Source organism: Malaclemys terrapin, chromosome 4, assembly GCF_027887155.1.
Source record: "Malaclemys terrapin pileata isolate rMalTer1 chromosome 4, rMalTer1.hap1, whole genome shotgun sequence".
Taxonomy (NCBI): Eukaryota; Metazoa; Chordata; order Testudines; family Emydidae; genus Malaclemys; species Malaclemys terrapin.
In genome coordinates this window covers 143,186,886-143,208,237 of record NC_071508.1, presented here as the reverse complement: position 1 = coordinate 143,208,237, position 21,352 = coordinate 143,186,886, and the positions used below count along the sequence as shown (strand labels likewise).

General features: G+C 42.8%; 1 protein-coding gene across 5 annotated transcripts in view; it reads left to right on the top strand.

Moving 5' to 3' along the window:
• The first annotated feature begins 8,695 nt into the window (after positions 1-8,695).
• TMEM260 (transmembrane protein 260) overlaps positions 8,696-21,352 on the top strand; it is a 52,876-nt gene continuing 40,219 nt past the window's right edge. For all 5 annotated transcript variants that reach the window (XM_054026517.1, XM_054026516.1, XM_054026515.1 and 2 more), the window contains exons 1-3: positions 8,696-8,881; positions 17,897-17,928; positions 18,683-18,834. In XM_054026517.1, coding sequence (XP_053882492.1) covers positions 8,737-8,881; positions 17,897-17,928; positions 18,683-18,834 — 329 coding nt within the window. In that variant the 5' untranslated portion in view covers positions 8,696-8,736. The remainder of the gene's footprint in view (positions 8,882-17,896; positions 17,929-18,682; positions 18,835-21,352) is intronic.

The window sequence follows — 21,352 nt, the reverse complement described above, 5'->3', positions numbered from 1 at the left end:
AAAAAAAAAAAAAAAAAAAGCCGCGATCGGTGGTGGCAGTTCAGCGGCAGGTCCTTCGCTCCTAGAGGGAGTGAGGGACCTGCCGCCCCCGAATTGCCGCAGGTGCCGCCCCTCTCCCTTGGCCGCCCCAAGCACCTGCTTGTTAAGCTGGTGCCTGGAGCCGGCCCTGTCTGGAAGTTATGGTGGATCACAATCGCAACGTGATTCAGCAATGCGATGCTGTTGCGAAACAAGCAAATGCAGTTTTGGGTTGCGGTAACAGAGGCGTAGCCTGCAAGTCACGGGAGGTGATAATACCGCTCTACTCGGCGCTGGTTAGACCTCAGCTGGAGCACTGTGTCCAATTTTGGTCAGAATGTCTAGAAAGGATGTGGAGAAACTGGAAAGGATCCAGAGGCAGCAACAAAAATGATCGAAGGGATGGAATGCAGCCATATGAGCAAAGGCTGAAGGACCTGGGCATGTTTAGTTTGAAAAAAAGGAGATTGAGGTGGGGACATGACAGCAGTCTTCAAATGAAAGGCTGCCATAAAAAAGATGGAGAAAAGTTGTTCTCTTTTGCCATAGACAGCAGGACAAGAGGCAATGGGTTCAAACTACAGCACAGCAGATTTAGATGAAATCTCGGGAAAAACTTCCTAACTGGAAGAACAGTAGGACAATGGCACCGATGCCTCGGGAAGTTGTGGATTCTCCTTCACTGGATGTTTTCAAAAGGAGGCTGGAGCCATCTGTCTTGGATGGTTTAGACACAACAAATCCTACATTGTGACAGGGGGTTAGACTAGATGACCCTTGTGGTCCCTTCTAACCCTATGATTCTAGGGGAGAATGATTCTTGAGGGAATGTAACTGTCGTCCCTGGATGAAACTCACTCCGTGTGCGGAGTATCAGCACAAGGCTAATGTACCACTTAAATCCTACTTCACCCTATTTTGGGGGCTTAAGTGCTGATTCTTTGAACAGGAATGAATTTCACCCATAAAGCGCAGATCAGAAGAATTGGGGATCTTTTGAAAATAATTGCATTTATCTGTCTAACATAATATTAAATTTGGTGGGCCAGATCCTCAGCTGCTGTAAACTGGCATTGCACCATTGAATCTGGTAAGAAAGAACAATGAGGAGCCCTTGTGGCTCCTTAGAGACTAACAAATTTATTTGGGCATAAGCTTTCATGGGCTAAAACCCACTTCATCAGATGCATGGAATGGAAAATACAGTAGGCAGGTATAAATACACAGCCCATGAAAAGATGGGAGTTGCCTTACCAAGTGGGGGTCAGTGCTAACGAGCCAGTTCAATTAAGGTGGAAGTGGGCTAGTCTCAACAGTTGACAAGAAGGCGTGAATACCAAGGGAGGGGAAAAAATCACTTTTGTAGTGCTAATGAGGCCAATGTAATCAAGGTGGCACCTTTCAAACAGTTGACAAGAAGGTGTGATTATCAGCAGGGGGAAATTAGTTTTTGTAGTGAGTTTTAGCCCACAAAAGCTTATGCCCAAATAAATTTGTTAGTCTCTAAGGGTACGTCTACACTACCCACCAGATCGGCGGGTAGCGATCGATCTATCAGGGATCGATTTATCGTGTGTAGTGTAGACACGATAAATCGATCCCCAATCGCTCTCCCGTCGACTGCTGAACTCCTGCTCGGCGAGAGGCAGAAGTAAAGTCGACGGGGGAGCCGTGGCCGTCGATCCCGCGCCACGAGGACGCAAAGTAAGTGATTCTAAGTCGATCTAAGATACGTCGACTTCAGCTATGCTATTCTCGTAGCTGAAATTGCATATCTTAGATCAATTCGCCCCCACCCCCCAGTGTAGATCAGGCCTAAGTTGCCACAAGGACTCCTCATTGTTTTTGCTGATACAGACTAACACGTCTACCACTCTGAAACCTGGTAAGAAAGAGTGGCTGATTATACTGTGATAAATTCTTACTCATGTGAATTGTCCCACTGGCTTCAATGGAACTACTCACATGAGTAAAGCAAGCAAGGTTTGACCTCTTGAGGATTATGGGGATTTTAGGTATCTATTTCCAATAATCTTGCTTTGTTCATTAGATCAGTGGCTCTCAACCTTTCCAGACAACTGTACCCCTCTGAGGAGTCTGATTTATCTTGTGTAGCCCCAAGTTTCGCCTCACTTAAAAACTACTTGTTTACATAAAAATACAAGTGTCACAGCACGCTTACAGAAAAATTGCTTACCTTCTTATTTTTACCATATCATTATAAAGTAAATCAATTGGAATATAAATATTGTATTTACATTTCAGTGTATAGTACTGTATATAGAGCAGTATAAACAAGTCACCATCTGTAGGAAACTTTAGTTTGTACTGACTTTGTTCGTGCTTTTTATGTAGCCTATTGTAAAACCAGGCAAATATCTGGATGAGTTGATGTACCTGCTGGAAGACCATTGCATACGCCCAGGGGTACGTGTACCCCTGGTTGAGAATCACTAGATCTTATTTGTTGCAGCTGGAAATGGTCAGTTCTTTTGCCATCAAAGACCATGATCCTGCAACCTGATCTATGTGGGCACATGCTTAAGCCCATATGGAGTGCCACTGAAGTCAACGGGGCTCTGTCTGTGTAGATCAGACATCAGGATCAGGCTCTAAATTATTTAACTAAGGCATGCGGAAAACTAAGTTAGACATGGCTACAGAAATCAGGTGTAAAAATGTAAGGCCTGATTTTCAAAAATGTTGAGTTTTCAAAACTCCAGCTGAGCCAATGAGAAATGTGACAGCTCAGCACCTCTGAAAATCAGGCCCATAATTGAGATACATGTAAGGAGCTGCACACAAGAAGTCATTTGTAGTACACAACAAGAAGACCATGAAGCAGATTTTATGAAGCTGCAAAATTATGGAAAATAAAATTTGCCTCTAGAGAAATGAGGTTAAGTGGGCATTCACCCATGAAAGCTTATGCTCCAATACATCTGTTAGTCTTAAAGGTGCCACAGGACTCTCTTGCTTTTTACAGATCCAGACTAACATGGCTACCCCTCTGAGGTTAACCTATTTCATGTTGTAGGAGGAGGTTTAAATTGGTTACAGAAATATCACAAAACATATATAACAAACTAGGCCCCAATCCCGCAAACACTGATGCGTGCTCTTAGTTTTACACATACGAGTAGTCCCATTGAGGCTGCACACACATGTAAAGCTAAGCACATGCATAGCTGTTTGCAGGATTGGGACCCAAGATCAAAGACAACTTCTTGTGGGTGGGGTCAGAATGATGCTTGTTGAGACATTTCAACCACACTCATTTGTTCAGTCAATCGGTTGCTTTTGGGTCAGGGACAACTTGCAGCATGTCAAAATAGTTCAGTCAGTCACATGTGTTATCTGAGCTGCAAAACTGATGCTTATTGAAACAAATTAAACTCAAAGATAATCTCTCTAGTTCTTTTAAAACAGAATTTTCAGTATCAGTACCACATAATGTTAAATGTCTTGTTTAAATAAGCAATGTTTATTTATATTGTTACAATTGTTCACTAGTAGGTGCTTTTATTGTATAAGGATACGGTTAACAATTAAGAATGGGCTGGCTAGTTAACTTTTGCTACTTAAATTCTTGTACCAGTCCAATGATGACAATATTGAAGCTTTGTTGAATGCGTCTATATGTAGGTCATTAAATGGATGCTGACTATTACACAAGTACAGCAGTTGAGTGCTTTCTGTATTAATGTTATCACCTGATGGGCAAAAGAAAAGGTTTAACTAAAGCTTTGGACTAATTGAATAGCATTTCAGTATTTTCTTATGTAAAACTGGTTCTGGTCCATTGTTTTTGTTTATTTGCAATAATTGTGCTCATTCAACTTTGTAATGACACTGCCATGGGTGAACAGAATTTGCTTTAAGTATTACTCTTCCCTTTCTATCTCCTGCCTCTTCTAAACTGTGTCTTTCATGAGTAAATCTACAATAGACCCTGATAAAAAGAACTAAGTACATAACCATTTTTGGAGATGTGTTCTCAAGCTGTGTTTTAAATTACTTTACAAATTCCTGTTTACTTTCTTTTTGCCTTGGATATTTCCTAATATGCTGAGAGAAAAGTATGAAGGTGCTTTATTGTAACAGGAGAAATAAAAGGAATACCCTCCTGTTAAACACAGAACGCATTTCATAGCATTCAAACTGTACACAACCAGAAATATGTACTTTGCTTACCTACCACTAGAGTATGCTCTAGTGCCACATCCAGAATTTTTACCAATGTGTACAGCACGAGGACATATCTGGAAAGGTTTTCAGTTGTCTTTGTGCTTTTAATTTGAGTATTCTTTTTAGTAGAAATGGATTCATGTTCCAAAGTTCAAATCTAAACTTCCCTAAAATCCAGGGGGCTGGTTTGAGTTGTTCAGGAACACTGAGATGAGTTCAAGGGTATTCAGATGAAATATTTTGGTTCAGGAACATCATTTTGTACCGAAACAAAATGCATTGGTAAAAACTGCATAGCTCATACCATTGGTCAAAATGAAAATAGAGGGTTCAGTCCTGCAGATCTTGCTCTGGTAAAACTCCTATTGACCTCAGCGGGTGTGATGTCTGAGAAAGAAGTGCAAGATCAGGCCCAAAGTCAAACATCACTGATCACCACATTTCGGTTTTCTGAATCAAAATGTAAACCCACTCTCCAAACTGCATGGGCTGACAGTGAAGATATGTTTGTAATCCTGGCCTTGAAAATGTAGTATTTATTCAGTAAGATAAAGGCTTCTACGAGCCTGCCCGCCAATGCTGGATCAACCCACGTTGTTACTGGTGCTCTAAAAGCTGTAGCGTTTGCATGACAAATATAACTTATAGGACAATTAAAGAACAGTTTGTCCTTCCCATATCCTACAGTAGGGGTTCTCAACCTTTTTCTTTCTGAGCCCCCCCAACATACTATGAAACTCCACAGCGCCCCTGTGCCACAAGAACTGGTTTTCTGCCTTTATGGGGTAGCAAGCAGGGCAGTTGCCTGCGGCCTCATCCCACAGGGACCCCCATGAAGCTACATGGCTCAGGCTTCGGCTTCAGTCCCAGGTGGCAGGGCTCAGGGTCTGGGCTTCAATGCTTTCTGCCCTGGGCCCCAGTGAGTCTAATGCCAGCCCTGCTTGGCGGCCCCCCTGAAACCTGCTCATGGCCCCCCCCCAGGGGGGCCTCAGACCCCTGGTTGAGAACTACTGTCCTACTGTATACTTAGGTATTGATGGTGTGGTAGTAATGTAATCACTCATGATTAACACTGTCAGTTGATGCCTTTTCCAAATTAAATACAAAGAAACAAAAATGCTGCAGTGAAAAACACTTCAGCGAAAGAGCCTCAGAGAGCTCAGTATTTTGAGCATTGGCCTACTAAACCCAGGGTTGTGAGTTCAATCCTTGAGGGAGCCATTTAGGGATCTGGGGCAAAAATCTGTCTGGGGATTGGTCCTGCCTTGAGCAGGGTGTTGGACTAGGTGACCTCCTGAGGTCCCTTCTAACCCTGATATTCTATGATACATAAGCAAACTGACCATTCACTTTGCTGCTAACATTACATTACAATGTGTGCAAGAACAATGATTGCTCTCATTACCAAAGTGACAATGGTTAGCTGAGGACTGCAACCTATTTTTTCTTTCTCCCCAATGAGCCTCATCCAGTAACATCTGAAACAGGCCAAGGAGTTCAATATATTGACGCTCACTTGGTGACCAAGGAGCCAAAGAGTAGTAACACTTGTGGAGGGAAGGCAGCCATTTGGTCCCTTTATCCTACTCAGCCAGTGTTTATATCCTGAAATACCAGTTCCTTCTAACAACCTAACTTCTGTTTGAATACAGTAGAGCGGCAGCTTCTTTTGCTGTCTCTGCACAGAAATATCTCCTAAATTTCCTGAATTCCTTTCTTCATTTCAATTCATGTCCTCTTGTTTCTGAGCTAGTTATGCTCTAAAATGATCTTGCAGTATCCACCTTCTTTGTGCCCCTCAGAATTTGATATACAGTATTTCAATCATGTCAATCCTTAATCTCCTTTTTTAATGAATGCAAACCTAATTTTCCCAACGTCTCCACTTAGATATAATCCATAAGACTGTTTATCATCCTCGTTACCCTCTTCTATACCTTTTATATTTGTATTCAAAAGCCCTTCTTTAATCTGCCTCTATACTCCAGGTATGGCCTCACTAGTCTTTTGTACGATCCCATAATGATTTCTGCAGATGTGTTTTGTTCTTCTATCGATACCTCTCAGTATTCTATTTACTTTCCCTAACAACTACCACATAGTGAGCTGGTGTTTTTAATATTCTGTACACTGTAACCTGCAATCCTTTCCTTGATCAGCATTTTACAACGTATACCCATTCAGGGCATAAATCCTTATTATTTGTCTAGCACCTTAACTGTTCAGTGGGTAAGATGCTCAAAACAAAAACCACATAACAGAATCTTTGCTCTAAGGCCCTGATTGCCCACTTCCTAATAGTAGTGCAACATCATTGATTTTACTCCTGATTTACACAGGTGTATGTCAGATGCGAGGAGCCTACCTTGTCTGTCTAAGGTCATGAACTGTACGTATAACAACCGGAGTAGCAGGGGGCAGTAAGACTGGTAAACTTCAAGGAGCAGGTGTTTCCAAAAGAGATTTGAAGGACAAAGTTATGGGGATACCCTTAGTGTATGTTATTTGGGAGTATGTTCCAATATTAAGAGGCATCATAAAAAGTTTGAAATCAGGCTGGGGAAAGAAGATAAAGATAGGAAGAAGAGACATTTGGGGACAAGCTTGGGAATGGAAGGGGATGTGGGAGGGAATCAAACTGTGGTGTAGGCAGAATCGGAGCTCTCGCATACTTTAGAAATTCAGGAGGAATTTGTAAGAGATGCAGAAAATCAAAGGACATCAGTGCAAAGACTCAAGAACATGTTGTGTTTGTACAGCACCTAGCACAATGGGGCCTTAATCCATTACTTGGAATCCTAGATGCCACCGCTGTACATATAACATTTATGATGTCGCTCAAACAGAAGGTACGGGCTTGATGCAGAGATTACAGGGCGACGTTCCATGGACCATGCTATGTAGGAACTCAGACCACGTGAATGTAATGGTCCCTTTTGTCTTTCTTCTTTAATCCCCATCTGTCAGCTCAATGACAAGGGGGCCAAATTTCCATTCTTCTTTTGGTTTCTATAGTCTAATGTTTGACCACGACTCCTGGGCATACACTTGGAGAACCTGTCATGTCCTTCATTTGCGTTGCCCCAGCTAGTTACCTTTACTAGATTTAGCATGTCAGCTGAGGCAAGGTGCCAGGGGTGAGGACACTACTGTGCACTTGCAGCTGCTTGAAGTCACGAGTGAGAGATGAGTGAGGCACCAGGACCAACTGCAAGCAAACCACCTCCATATGGGTGCAGCTGTCTACTATGCTGTTGAATTTACCCTATACACCCCCTCTTCTGCCATTAATAATAATGGGGGGGAGGGAAGGAGATGTGATCAGAGTGGTGAAAGAGGGTGATGCTCATGGCAGCTTTGTTCTGCTCCATCTGAAGATGGGAGAGGAGTAGCCCAGCAGGGAGGAGATTAGCCAGGCAGGAAAGGAGCAGAACGTGAGCTAGGATTGTGCCAGCAGGACAGATAGGAACAGGTGACGGACAGGAGCTGCAGTGGAGGGACAGGAGGCTCTAACAGCTGCAGGAATGGCGCTCCCGATGATCCTGTCGCTGGGTTGAGGGGAAGGCCTGTGGCATTGTCAGCTGGGCACACCCGGGTGTAAATCAGGGCTCGCTCAGCCTGCAGCATGAGGGGCTGGCAAAGCAGCTGTGAGGAGCCGTCCACCAACCAGGTGCATGTGCCAGGGGCAGGGCCAGATGTGCCACAGAGGAGGAGCTGAGGTGAGGAGGTGACAGCTGAGTCCAGATGCCTGACTGGACCAGACCAGTACCCACAGCACCCCCACTAAATCCCTACCCTTTCCCCTGCCTAGTCCTGAGCTCACCTAGCCCCCCTCATTTCTTGTCCCCCTGCCCAGTCGCTCTCCCCTCCCCCACACTCCTTATGCCCCTCCCCCACTCTCTGCTTGTGCCCCTCCCCCACTCTCTCCTTGTGCCCCTCCCACAGTGTCTTTCCCCTCCCCCACTCTCTGCTTGTGCCCCTCCCCCAGTCTCTTTCCCCTCCCCCACTCTCTGCTTGTGCCCCTCCCCCAGTCTCTTTCCCCTCCCCCACTCCCTCCTTGTGCCCCTCCCCCAGTGTCTTTCCCCTCCCCCACTCTCTCCTTGTGCCCCTCCCCCACTCTCTTTCCCCTCCCCCACTCCCTCCTTGTGCCCCTCCTCCCTTTCTCTCTCCTTACCCGCCTCCTTCCCTCCACTCTACCTCCCCGCCCCATCTCCTCTCCCCTTTCCTCCCTGCTCCAGCCTCCTCTATGCTCCCCCTCCGCAGTGGTTTCTCCCGGCCCCCCGCTCAGTGGTTTTTCCCGCCCGCCGTACGTCTCACCACCGCAGGGAGACAGCGGCCTCCCCTCCTTCCCGCCCCCTCCGAATGTACCAACACGGGGGTGGGGGGTGGGGGGAGAGCAGGCGGGGCCAGGGTCGGACCACGGCGCCACTCTTGTGGGGCCCACCCGCGCGGCCTGCGGCAGTGGTACCGCCCACCCCGCCCCGCGGCTCTCCCGGAAGGAGCGGCGGGCGGGCTGCCCGGAGCCTGCACATGGGTCCCCAGCCGGGCAGCCGCCCTGGGAGGCAGCGGGGCCCCCAGCGCCATGGAGTGGGTGGCTTCGCCGGGGCGCTGGGCGCTGCCGTGGCTGCCGCGTACGCGGCGACGCTGCCGCCGTCCGTGCCCGGGGGAGACTCGGGTAAAGTACCCAGGCCGGGACCCCCTCCCGCTGTGCGGGGGCTGCAGCGGGGCCAGTGACTCCTGCACCGCCGGGGACGCGGGACCCGCCCCGCACAGTCGCACCCCAGCAGGGCATCCCCGTGGGCGTGTCGCTCTGCGACCCCCGTCTCGTCACCGCCCCAGCCCGGGCTCCCCCAGCCTGCAGTGCGCAGCCGGATACCCACCCCGGGGGGGGGGAGGGGCGGGGATACTGCAGCGGCTGTGCCCCCCCCTCCCGCCCCAGATCTCCATGGGGAGAGACTGAACTACACCCCCCCATACACATACACCCCATCCCCGAAGGGAGTGACTGCCAAGCACAAACAGCCCCCCAACCACCGGGGTGTGTGTGTGTGTGTGTGTGTGCGCTTTTGTGTACAACCTTCCCCCAGCTCTGTTTGGATTCTGGGAAGGGCAGGCCTAGGCTCACCCCTCAAGTGGGGGGTGGGGGGAGCGCAAGACCCAGAACACCATTAAGTACTGGGGACAGCCAGTGCAAACACAGGAAGGGGACTGAAGTCAAAGGGTAAAAATCAGGGTTCTGGATGGAGCCGCCAAGCAGAAAACTCTAGATGGTACCTGGTGCCCTATGTGGTTCCTGTTTTCTAGAGGGATGTGTGCATAACTGGTTGGAAAACCGTTTCCAGAGAATAGTTATCAGTAATTCACAGTCAAGCTGGAAGGGCATAACCGGTGGGGTCCTGTAAGAATCAGTTCTGGGTCCGGTTCTGTTCAGTATCTTTATTAATGATTTAAATAACGGCATACAGAGATCACTTATAAAGTTTGCGGACGATACCAAGCTTAGAGGGGTTGCAAGTGCCTTGGAGGATAGGATTAAAATTCAAAATGATCTGGACAAACTGGAGAAGTGGTCTGAAGTAAACAGGATGGAATTCAATAAGGAGAAAGGCAAAATGCTCCATTTAGGAAGGAACAGTCACTTGCACACATACAAAGTGGGAAATGCCTGCCTAGGAAGGAATACTGTGGAAAGAGATCTGAGAGTCATAGTGGATTGCAAGCTAAATATGAGTCAACACTGTTGTAAAAAAAGCAAACATCATTCTGGGATGTATTAACAGGAATATTGTAAGCAAGACATGAGAAGTAATTCTTCCACTCTGATTAGGCCTTAATTGGAGTATTGTGCCCAGTTCTGGGTGCCACATTTCAGGAAAGATATGGACAAATTGGAGGAAGTCTAGAGTAGGGCAATAAAAATGATGAAAGGTCTAGAAAACATGACCTATAAGAGAAGATTGAAAAAACTGGGTTTGTTTAGTCTGGAGAAGAGAAGACTGAGGGGGGGCATAACAATTTTCAAGTACTTAAAAGGTGGTTACAAAGAGGAGGGAGAAAAAATATTGTTCTTAACCTCTGAGGATAGGACAAGAAGCAATGGGCCTAAATTACAGCAAGGGCAGTTTAGGTTGGACATTAGGAAAAACTTCCTGACTGTCAGAGTGGTTAAGCGCTGGAATAAATTGCCTAGGGAGGTTGTGGAATCTCCATCATTGGATGACCTCTTGAGGTCCCTTCCAGTCCTATGATTCTATGGATTGCCATTGAGGATCTAGCTACCAAATCAGAAGGGTCTGCCCCTCTTCAGAGGGGAAGGGCCAAAAGAGAACAGAGGGATCAGCTGATTTTGGGGGACAAGAAATGAGAAAACAGGCAGGGGGTGTGAGTCAGAGGTTCAAAGTCAGGGTTCTACAGAGGGACCCCAAGCAGAGAACCCTGTACAGCACCCACTACCCTTTCCTCCCGGGAGAGACTTTGGGTGGGAATGAATGAGGAGAGTCTCACCCCAGCAGGTATATGAGAGTATATGCAGACAGTTTTCCAACAGGCCCAGGAGCCCTCCCATGCCTGTCCCCTACTCTCCCATAGCCAGACAGTAATGAGCGGTAACAAGTCTTACGAAGACTGCTGTCCAGCCACTATGTAGCCTGTCCGCTGTGTAGCCTTCTCCTGCCTCTTCCTCCCTCCACTTCAGGGATGGTCTCTCAGGGCCGGGGGTGGTCGCTTCCTCTGTGCCTGGTTGCTGTGCTCTATTGCAGTGGAGGAGGGTCCTGAAACCTCTAGGGACCTCAGTTTACTCTCTGAGATTTATTTTGGAGTCACACCCCAAACCATGCTGATTTCATGTGGTGTCCGGTTTTGTGACATGTGTTGTGTCTGTGTCCTGCCTTTCAATAAGGGATTTAGAAAGCAGCCTTGGGGAGGACAATTTGTGTCCAGAATCAGCCAGTGTCACAAGCAATATGGGACTGCTTGGGCTCTTACTCTTTTGAGCATGTGTCTGGCTATATTCGACATGGCACTGTATTGACTAGACTGATTTGTCCTTCTAGTAGTATAACTAGGGGAAGATGGGAAACAAACTCTCTCTCCTGCTGCCAATAGGAAGGGAAAATGTCATCTTTCCTCCAGTTGCTTGGGGAACTTGCAAATTGTAAGGCTGGTCCTGCTTAAACTTCTAGTTTGCATGTTGCCTGTACAGCTGCAGTTTGAGTTTGTGTGTGTCGGCTGGTATACTAATTACCTAAAGGTACTTACAGACTAAATTGCTTTCTCTTTCCCAGCCCCCAAAAGAGCTGAGCAGTTTATTCAAGGCGTTGCCTCTTAACCTCTGAATCCAAGATGTTTCTTGTCCCTGTTTAAACTGACGTTCCCCCTTATTGGAAATTGGGATTTAATTAGAGAAAGTAATTTTAGAATTGAAAACCAATTAGAATTATATTTTAATTTTAATCTTAAATTATACTTTTTCTCTGTTTTTCCCCTAGACTTGTGGTCAATTGTCTTTGATTTCTTTAGTAGTGGGCTGATAGTTATGCAAAGTACAATATTTCCTGCTTAATATGTGGATGTTTTACATAGGCAGTATTGTAAGTTTAAGGTAATATATGCTTAGCATAACTGTGCATACATTAATACGAAGTTGAATGGTGTTTCAAGTGATAGGTACTTGATTAAAGGACAGTGGAAAACAGAATTGTTTCACTTCACAAAAATCTTCCTAATAAAGTGCACATTTGGGTACCCAGATACATTGCATGCCTTGCAAGTAATCTGGCTGCAGGGCTGTAATTATTATTATACCAATACTTAGAGGCTCCAACGAGGGCTGGGTCCCTGTAGTGCTAAATGCTGTACAGTCACAGAGTAAAAGGTAGTTCCTTGCCCCAAAGAGTTTTCAAACTATATTTAAGACAAGATGGAAGAAGTGAGTTCAGCAGACAATGGGAGGGTGAAGGGAGAGACAGAGTGGAGTAACAATGTCATTTCATTGGCTAGCTAAGGCACAACTTGATGACTTCTCATTCAATTTAACATTTATTTTAATTTTAAGCATCTTCCTTTGCCTGTTTCAGTTTTTTAACCATATTATATGTTAATCTGGAATGAGCAATATATTTACAATAATAACCTTTTCATCTTCTAAAATAATCCCTGCTGGGATACATACCTGTATTACCTTAGACAATGCCTGTGGGTTGTAGCTATAATGCAGGTTTACAGTTTGTGGAACAGTTCTGTGCTGTTTTGATTGTGATTTTGCTCAGTTTTTTGTATCCAGGATGAAAACAAATGTGATATACGTGCTCTCCATGTCTATTGAAGGGACGGCAAGAAGTAATCAGCTTAATCTGTAGCCAGGAAGATTTAGGTTAGACATTAGGAAAATCTTTCTAACTATAGGGATAGTTAAGTAGTGGAATAGGTTATCTAGGGAGGTTGTGGAATCTCTGTCACTGGAGGTTTTAAAGAATCAGACGAACACCTGTCCAGGATGGGCTAGGTTAATTAGTCCTGCCTCAGTACAGGGGGATAGACACTTTTATGATTCTACAATACTGCTTCCTGATTAGACCATAAATTAAAATGAGTTTAGTTCTTTGGGCGTTGATTACATCTGAGTATATCAAAAACAACAGCAGCAAAACCCAAGAAACAGCAAGGCACGTGCTGTTCATCCCTCAGACCTGTTTGCTTTGTATGTTGTATTCATTTTATCCACCCCATGTCTTTTTATGTTGGTGATATTTCAACAGGCATTATCCTCACGACAGGCGTTATCTTTTTGTTCTGTGTTTGTACAGCGCCTAGTACGATGGGGAGTTGGTCTGTGATTGGGATCTGTAGGTACTACCACAATTCTGCTAATAATAACCTAGCATATTATGAGTGCTACTGTGCTATGGCAAATATCAGAGGGGTAGCCGTGTTAGTCTGGATCTGTAAAAAGCGACAGAGTCCTGTGGCACCTTATAGACTAACAAACGTATTGGAGCATAAGCTTTTGTGGATGAATACTCACTTCGTCAGATGCATGTAGTGGAAATTTCCAGAGGCAGATGCTATGTTGTGTCACAACACCACTGCTCAGTTTAGCATGACTGGCTGACTCTGATCACAAGAGGCCCCGAACTTTAATAAGAAGAGTGTTGCCACCAAGATAGCCGCACGGAAATGCCTGCTTTCAGTTCAGAGGATTGCCTTTGATACACTGCAAGAGAGATTCCTTAAAGGCGGTCTATAATAGATTCCACTTGAGGTTGTGAGTAAGACAAAGACATAAGTGACAGTCTTTGCATGTGTTGTGGGGCTTAAGCAGCAGTGCTCCTGTAGCATGTCCCTCTGGTAGTCTGCCTGATCGTGTCTCTTCTTCCCTTGTTCTTTCCATTTCATTCGGAGTCAGCTACCAGTTACACCATCTGTGGCTTTTGGGGCTTGGCGCTGGATCTTGCTGAGGCCTAGGACATTTCCAACCCCGCTCTTCCTAGACTTCTACACGGGCTTCCACTTAAAATATTTGAATAGGTGCATCTAGGGTTCCAGCATTTCCACACCACATCCCGCTGGGAGGATCCGTTTTTTTCCTTCCAAAACAGTGGCTGATAGCAGTAAACTACAGCGTGTTGAATCAATAAATGCAGTACTACAGTCGTGATAAGCCCTTCTGCTTAAGGACCAGGTCAGTTCCCTTCCCCCACCCCTGGACAAACAAGTCCTTTGTAAATTTTGTCCCTGAGCATCTGGGCTCTAAGACCCTGATGCTACAAGCACTTAACTTTAGTCATGAGAGTAGTTCCATTGACGTCAATGGGACTACTCATTTAAGTAAAGTTGCACAAGTGCTTAAGTATTTGCAGGATTGGGGTCTAAAATCATACTTAGTTTTGAAAGACAGCCCAATATTTTCAAAACACTATATTTTAAAAAAATTGTCCTTGAAGTATTGTAATCGTAAAATGTAAATGCCAAGAATGATGCAGATATTTTCAGTGGCAGCTTTCTCAAAGTGTTTTGCCATTGCTGGTATAATAATAAAAAAAGAGAGAATAAAATTTACAACTAATTCAAAAAATTCGGCAGACATTAAACCAGCTTAAAATGGATCAGATAAACTCAAGTTGAAAAGAATGTTTCTCTCTGTTTCAGACAGCAGCACCCTATATTCTGAGCCTCAAGGCACACAGTGTTATCCTCTCTTTTTAAAGTCAAGCTCATGTTCATGTCCTGATTTTATATCAGTGTCACATATACCCTGTTATGTAATAAAAATACTTAGTGTTTTATAAACACTAATTAATGCCCACAGCATGATTGTGAGGTCGGTAATTATTATCCACCTTTTACAGATGGCCAGGGAAACGGAGGAAGAGAGATTAAGTGGCTGATGATTTACTCAAGGTCATAGAATTATGTAGGGTCAGAGGCCAGTTTAGAATCCAGTTGTTCCTGGCTCCTTGTCCGGTGTGCAGACCTACAGATCACACACCCCTGGTGGTTTGTCAAGATTGCAGCAGCACTTTCTTTGTCTCTTTTGTATTGTTTCATTTTTCAAATGAAGGTTGGTGCATGAAGTGTTTTAGAGGTTTTGGTATTTGTTCCGATTAACACTTTGTTAAAAGCTGTGTCGTAATGCTTAACAATTGACAATGCTATACATCCTGTAACTTTTCACACAGCTTTTCTTGGCAGTTTACATACATATTATCTTGATGTTGTTCTTGTCCGCAGTATGGATCAATACCATAGTAATATGTATCAGCATAATAGTGCATAATCTATTTTGTCAATGATAGGCATTTTAAACAGATACATTACCCAATATCCTAGAAAGATTTAATTGAGTCCCTAGCCATCTCTTAGCCCTGGTCTACACTGGGGGGGCGGGAGGGAATCGATCTAAGTTACGCAGCTTCAGCTACATAAATAACGTAGCTGAAGTCGACGTACTTAGATAGACTTACCGTGGTGTCTTCTCTGCGGTGAGTCGACTGCTGCCGCTCCCCTGTCGACTCCACCTATGCTTCTCGCGCCGATGGAGTACTGGAGTCGACTGGAGAGCGCTCGGCGGTCGATTCATTGTGTCTAGATTAGCTGCAATAAATCAATCCCTGCTGGATTGATCGCTGCCCGCCGATCCGGCAGGTAGTGTAGACATACCCTCAGATACAGTTCGTGATACTGTTTCAGACGCTGCCCTATTCTTGGCTCAGTCCTATGGGCTGTGGCTTTGGCTACAGGTTAGTGCATAATTGGCAACATCCAACTCCGTTGAGCCTGGTTTTACCTGCTGTTAATCCAACAAGTTGAAGTCTGGATAATTCAGCTTCCTTAGCAACTGTGCAGATATGTAGTTATCACAGCGCTTTTAAAGTGGCAGGAAGCCTAATTCAGGGGTTCCTTTATTAGTGTGACCTTTAGCCACGTTCACAGTGGTTGCTAATTTTGATCCTCACGACTCTGCTTTCCAGGACGCAGTGTGCTGCAGGTGTCATACATTTCTGTTTGCAAAGGAAAACAAGGAGCACCGTAGACGATGGTCATAGTCAAAATTGGGGAATCACTTGGAACAAATTACAGAGGTTTGCTTTGCTAACGTGCCTCAGGCTGTGGTTACGATAGCTTATGGCCAGTGCTGTCTCAACTCTCTGCACTGTGCTTTCCAGAACGTCTTAGTCTTGTTGCTGAGTGTGCACCTAGGAGGATTTTCTGCCTGGTGAGATCTCTCGTAACTTTTATGGAACAATAAAACCACTGGTGCAGAACCTATATTTATGGGTTCACACTTAAGTACAAGGGGTGAAATCCTGTTGCCACTGAAGTCAATGGCAAAACTCCCATTAGTTCAGGATTCCACTCTAGTCTCTAAACCCAGTCCCAGCTCTACCTAATTCTCTGCAGAAGAAAAGAGACGACCCTGGCTTAGCAAGTTGCAACTAGGTGTGCACCTTATTGAGTATGCTCTGGGTAGCAAGAACGCTCCATTCCTCTGCGTTGCTCATTTTCATGCAGAACCAAGCCCTGCCGGCTTCCCTGGATTTATAATATCTCAGAAATGCCGTAGCCATTATGGATTAAATTAAATTTGAGGATGAGTAAATTCCAAATCCAAATTGTGTTTTTATAGATCGTCTGTTACATGGAACCTTTCCTAAAATAGAGTAGTAATAAAAATAGCACTTAATAGCACTACAAAACCCAGGGCTGAGAGGTTTTTATGCTAGCAGGGGCTGCCTCGGGGGGGGGGGGGGGGGGGGGGGGGGAGGGGGGGTCTCAATTGCTCAGCTCTAGATGAGATCCCTGATTTGACATCAGTTACTAACAGGAAGTATAACTTGACTACCACCTCTTTTCCTAATTGTGCACTGTAACTGGATGGTTTTTAAAAACTTCTTGTATAATTCTTATCTTTGTAATAGAATTATTTGAAAATGAAAAAAAAATACTGTTGTAATATACACATAGCCATTTATACAGCAAGGAGCAATGCAGTTCATACTATCTCTGTATCATGTATCGTTTGGCCATACAGACTGCACCTTAAAATACTGCACAAGCACCTTAAAATGTGTATAATAATAGTAATAATAATGACCAGTGTATTCAGTACATCAGAGAGACTGCAGCTCTCCATTTAAGAAAGGCACTAGAAATTCAAGGAAAGGATCACATCACTGATTTATTTCAGAGTAGCAGCCGTGTTAGTCTGTAGCCGCAAAAAGAACAGGAGTACTTGTGGCACCTTAGAGACTAACAAATTTATTTGAGCATAAGCTTTCGTGGGCTACAGCCCACTTCACTGATTTAGAATGTCAGGTAGCAAACTATCCAAGGTGACTTAGATCCTTGATGTTCCATTTAGTGATAGAATATCAGCATTAACTTTGAATTTCGTGACTACTTGTGTTGTTGCCTTCGTGTTGTTTAAATGTATTTGTGTGTTGAATATATTTAATATATATGACTACATAATGTTTGTAAAATGCTTTAATGATATAAAGCACTGTAGAAATGCTAAGTATTATTATGCTAGCACAATTCTTTCTTGGCTTTTTTTTTTTTAAATCATAGGCAATACAAACGAAATATAAAATCTAAACTATATTATATAATGAAGATGTCAGCTGAGTCTAATATCTCCTAGCAGGAACAAGGGTCATTTTTTAAATAAATAATGCTGCAGATTCAAATTGCACCATGTTATAGCTGGTCTCCTAAATAAACTGACCCAGGCATACAAGCACAATGATTTTTTTTGCCCTATTTAAAAATATAAAACTGTATTTTTTCATGAGAAATAACCAGGTTGTTAAGAAACAATGCAGTATAAACTATACAATCTGTAATGCTATTTTCCTTGAAAGTTATTGAAACAAGTAGTCTCAGTTTAATTTTTTTTTAAAATAATGTCTGTAACGTGAACGTATCAGGCCATTCTTTAACGCAGCCTACCTATACCTTCACTTATCTGTCCATAAGAGTCTTGCGAAAAACATACAAAAGATATTTTGTGCAACGACATCAGAGGGAGAAAATATTCTTAGAAAATTTCATGCTGTTAAATCTCTACAGATTTACAGTTTTATCCAGTCAAATTAATGCAAAACCCCAATGCAAGCATTTGGATTTTGAAAACTTTGGAGGAGTGTCATTTCCTAATAGTAATTATTGGTTTTACATTATTTTTTCACAGGGGAGCTGATCACAGCCGCATATGAGCTTGGAGTAAGTATTAGTTTTATTGTTTAATCAATGCTCTCATTAACAGTTTTAGGAATTAAGGAAGTTTAATTAAGCATGGAGTAAAGTAGATTAATTTATTTTCAAACCACAGTTTTTACTAACTTATAAGTACAGCACGCGACAATTTACTTCAAGTTTTAAATCCAATTAAACTAAATTATAAAGCAAAGGCTTTACTGTATATACAGTAGCTGGCTTATTATCAACCCAAATTTTGTATAAGCTGGGGAGAATAAAATAAATCGGGTTAACAATTTTAATAAGTTTTATTATTTAATAAACTTTATTATGGTGCATGATCCCTTTAGGCAAGACCTTAGGACTGTCAGCATGGTGGTAATCCGATAGCAGTGTGGTCTTTCAACTTGCTAACCAATAAAATAGTTCAGAATTTGCTTTTTTAAAAACAGCCTTTTGAATGACCCTAATATACTGTGACCCCATACAACAAGCAGTTTAAGAAATCATAATGAAATGTGTCACCTCTTTTCTAAGTGAGTCATTATTATGGGTGATTTGTGTAGCCAAATCTACTAAAGAAAATATTTGCTAAGTTAAAATTGGCACAAAAAGATTGTTACAGAGACGCTTCTGTTCAAAGACCCTAGTTATTGATGATAGACCATAGTGTATAATACCAGGCTAATAAAGAAGATACTTCTCAGTTAGAATGTCCTTGCAATTTTTACTTCAGCTGTATGGAAACTTTGTGAACCTATTACTGGTTTGTCCATAGGTTGCCCATCCTCCTGGCTACCCTTTGTTCACTCTGCTGGCCAAACTGGCAATTGGTCTGTTCCCTTTTGGTTCCATTGCCTACCGAGTAAATCTTCTCTGTGGCTTATTGGGAGCAGCTGCAGCATCTTTGCTATATTACACAGTTTTCAGGTAAAGTAGTTGCTAGTGTTTATCTTTTTTTCTCCCAGCTCTCTTCCACATCTCAGAAAGTGGGTTAGATTAACCAGCAATACCTCCGGGCCTTTTTAACCATGATTTTCTCCCTTAAGTTTTGAACTGTAATAGATTCATCTGATTAAACTAGCAATAGTTTAATCTAAATTTGGCCTGGGTCCCTTCAGAAAAGTTCCTTTAAAAAAAACCCAGCACTCTTCTTAAAAAGGATTGACAAGTTTTTCAGTCTCATTATTACAAATCACCGATCAGGTTAATGAACTAATGAAGTTTGTCATTATATAAAGATGCAGATGGTCTGTTTAAATTAGCAAGAGGAGCTTCACCTATTGGTAAACTGTAAATTTAATTTAATTGCTTATGTTAGAGGTTATGGGCAGATACCTGTCTGTGGTACCTGATTTGTCTTCATACCTGTGCTGCATTCTAGTTACATCACTGTAATGGATATTCATTCTAATTCAGAATACTTGCAAGAAGGATGGTGTGAACAGCAAAGATCAATATTGGCTGCTGCATCTATTACGGTGGTTTGCTGCTTTCTCCCACTGTATACGTTGCAGTCTGCAGGAGAATCAGAACCTTCTAACCTCTCCATTTTCTCTAGACCTCTAACCTTGTAACAAGAAGACAACTGGAATTGCACGTGGTTTTGGATTTTGTTAACCCTGGTTGTCTTTGATGTGATAGTTCCCTATACTCTTAACCTTAGCCTGACCCATATCGGAGAGGATTATGGCAAAAGATATAAACAATTTCTAATTCTCTTTTACAGAGAAAAATAGGGCATACTTCATGACTTGAAAATGTCACCAAATCATATCAGAATTTTTAATACGTTCTTTGAGTGGAAGCACAAAATGTAACTTAAAATATATATAAGGAAATTAACAATGGACTTGAGCCTGTGGGAGCTGGAATACCCTGAACTCTGACAAACTTCAGTAGGTGTTGAGAGCTCTCAGCTCCACACAGGAATGGCCCCTGTCATTCGACAAGCTCGCTTTTATTAAAGAGAAATTGATATTTTAACATAAGATTCGTACCTTAAAACCAAACATGGTCCTTCATACAAGATTTCATACTGTACCCCAAGTGCACATTTATAGATTGAAATACCTTTAGCTATATTATGTGCTAGATAGTTCTCTATAATAGTGTATAAATAAAATTTAGCTCCATCGTTTTTATCCTTAAATAATAATAAATCTAGTTAATGTCTCTAATTAAAAGGCTCTCCGTTTGTAACAGTATATTTAGAGTGTAAACTTCCAGGGCAGGAAGTATTGTCATTTCTTTTATGTACAGCACCATGCACAGTGTCAGGGCACAAAACATCATAACGCTTGAATTAATTAGCAAGAAGAACACTTTCTTTCATGCTCTAAATCTTTCTGATTGATCATTATTATAGTTCCTATTATTACGCTGTCATTAAGGATCTTCCCTGGTTCTTAGTTTATAACTAAGACATCTGTTATGTGCTGAAACTTGGCCTATGAAGCCTTGTAATTCGCCCCTTCTCCCCCCCCCCCCCAATAACTTAAAAAAAGTTTTCTTACAGGAAAGCAGTATTAAAATGGCAGACTAGCTTTGGGTGCTTTTTTATTCTTAAAGAAAAACCAGGGATTCTAAAATTAATTTTGTTAGTTCAGTCATATTTAAAACTTATTTTAAAAAGAGCAACAAGAATCTCTTGAAATGGCCAAGTCAACAATCAGCCATAATCTTTTCTGTCTCTGAAGTAACATTTCATAATTCTTAATAATATGTTATCTTTGTTAACATCATGGAAACTCAGCAGTGCCAACTGATAAAGTGCATTTTGAGGCATTGTGTGTCAAATATATTTCAAAAGTATGGTTGGGTGGTGTTTTATTAAATCAGTTCTTAGTGCTTAAGACATTTATTTAACAAAAAAGCTGTTGCTGGCTGGCTCTGTTACACATTTATACATTTTTCTGAAAATGTACTGGCACAATCTACTGGCTTTAAAATTTTATGGGTTGTTGCATTTTTTAAACCAGGTTTCTAGACACCTTGAGCTCTCTAAAACAGTGTATCAAATCCTTCTACATCTTTGTGCCTTAATTATAATTTAGCTGATTGTTAAATGGCTTCTGAAAACCTGTCAGGGTCAAGAGAAAAACAGCCAAGTGCACATGCTTGCTGTAGGTATGCTGCAGATGTTAATATGAAAATATGTAGATGTTAAGAATACAAATAATTGATGAAGTACGTATCCTTTGGGAACAACGCAGTTCAAGTGGCAAATCTCTCTCCTCAAACAATAGGCACCCTTCAGAAAGGAGCAAGCCATCTCTATGGAAATAGGACTAACAGTGCCCTATTGATTGAGTGGAAGAAGACATTATACAATGTCAGTTGGGTTGTTACAATTTCATTTGTCGTGTGACCTGAACTTAACCTCTAAAAACCTTTCTTCTGTGAACGTAAAACCACCAGCAGGGCACGTTTGCTTATACATCCACTA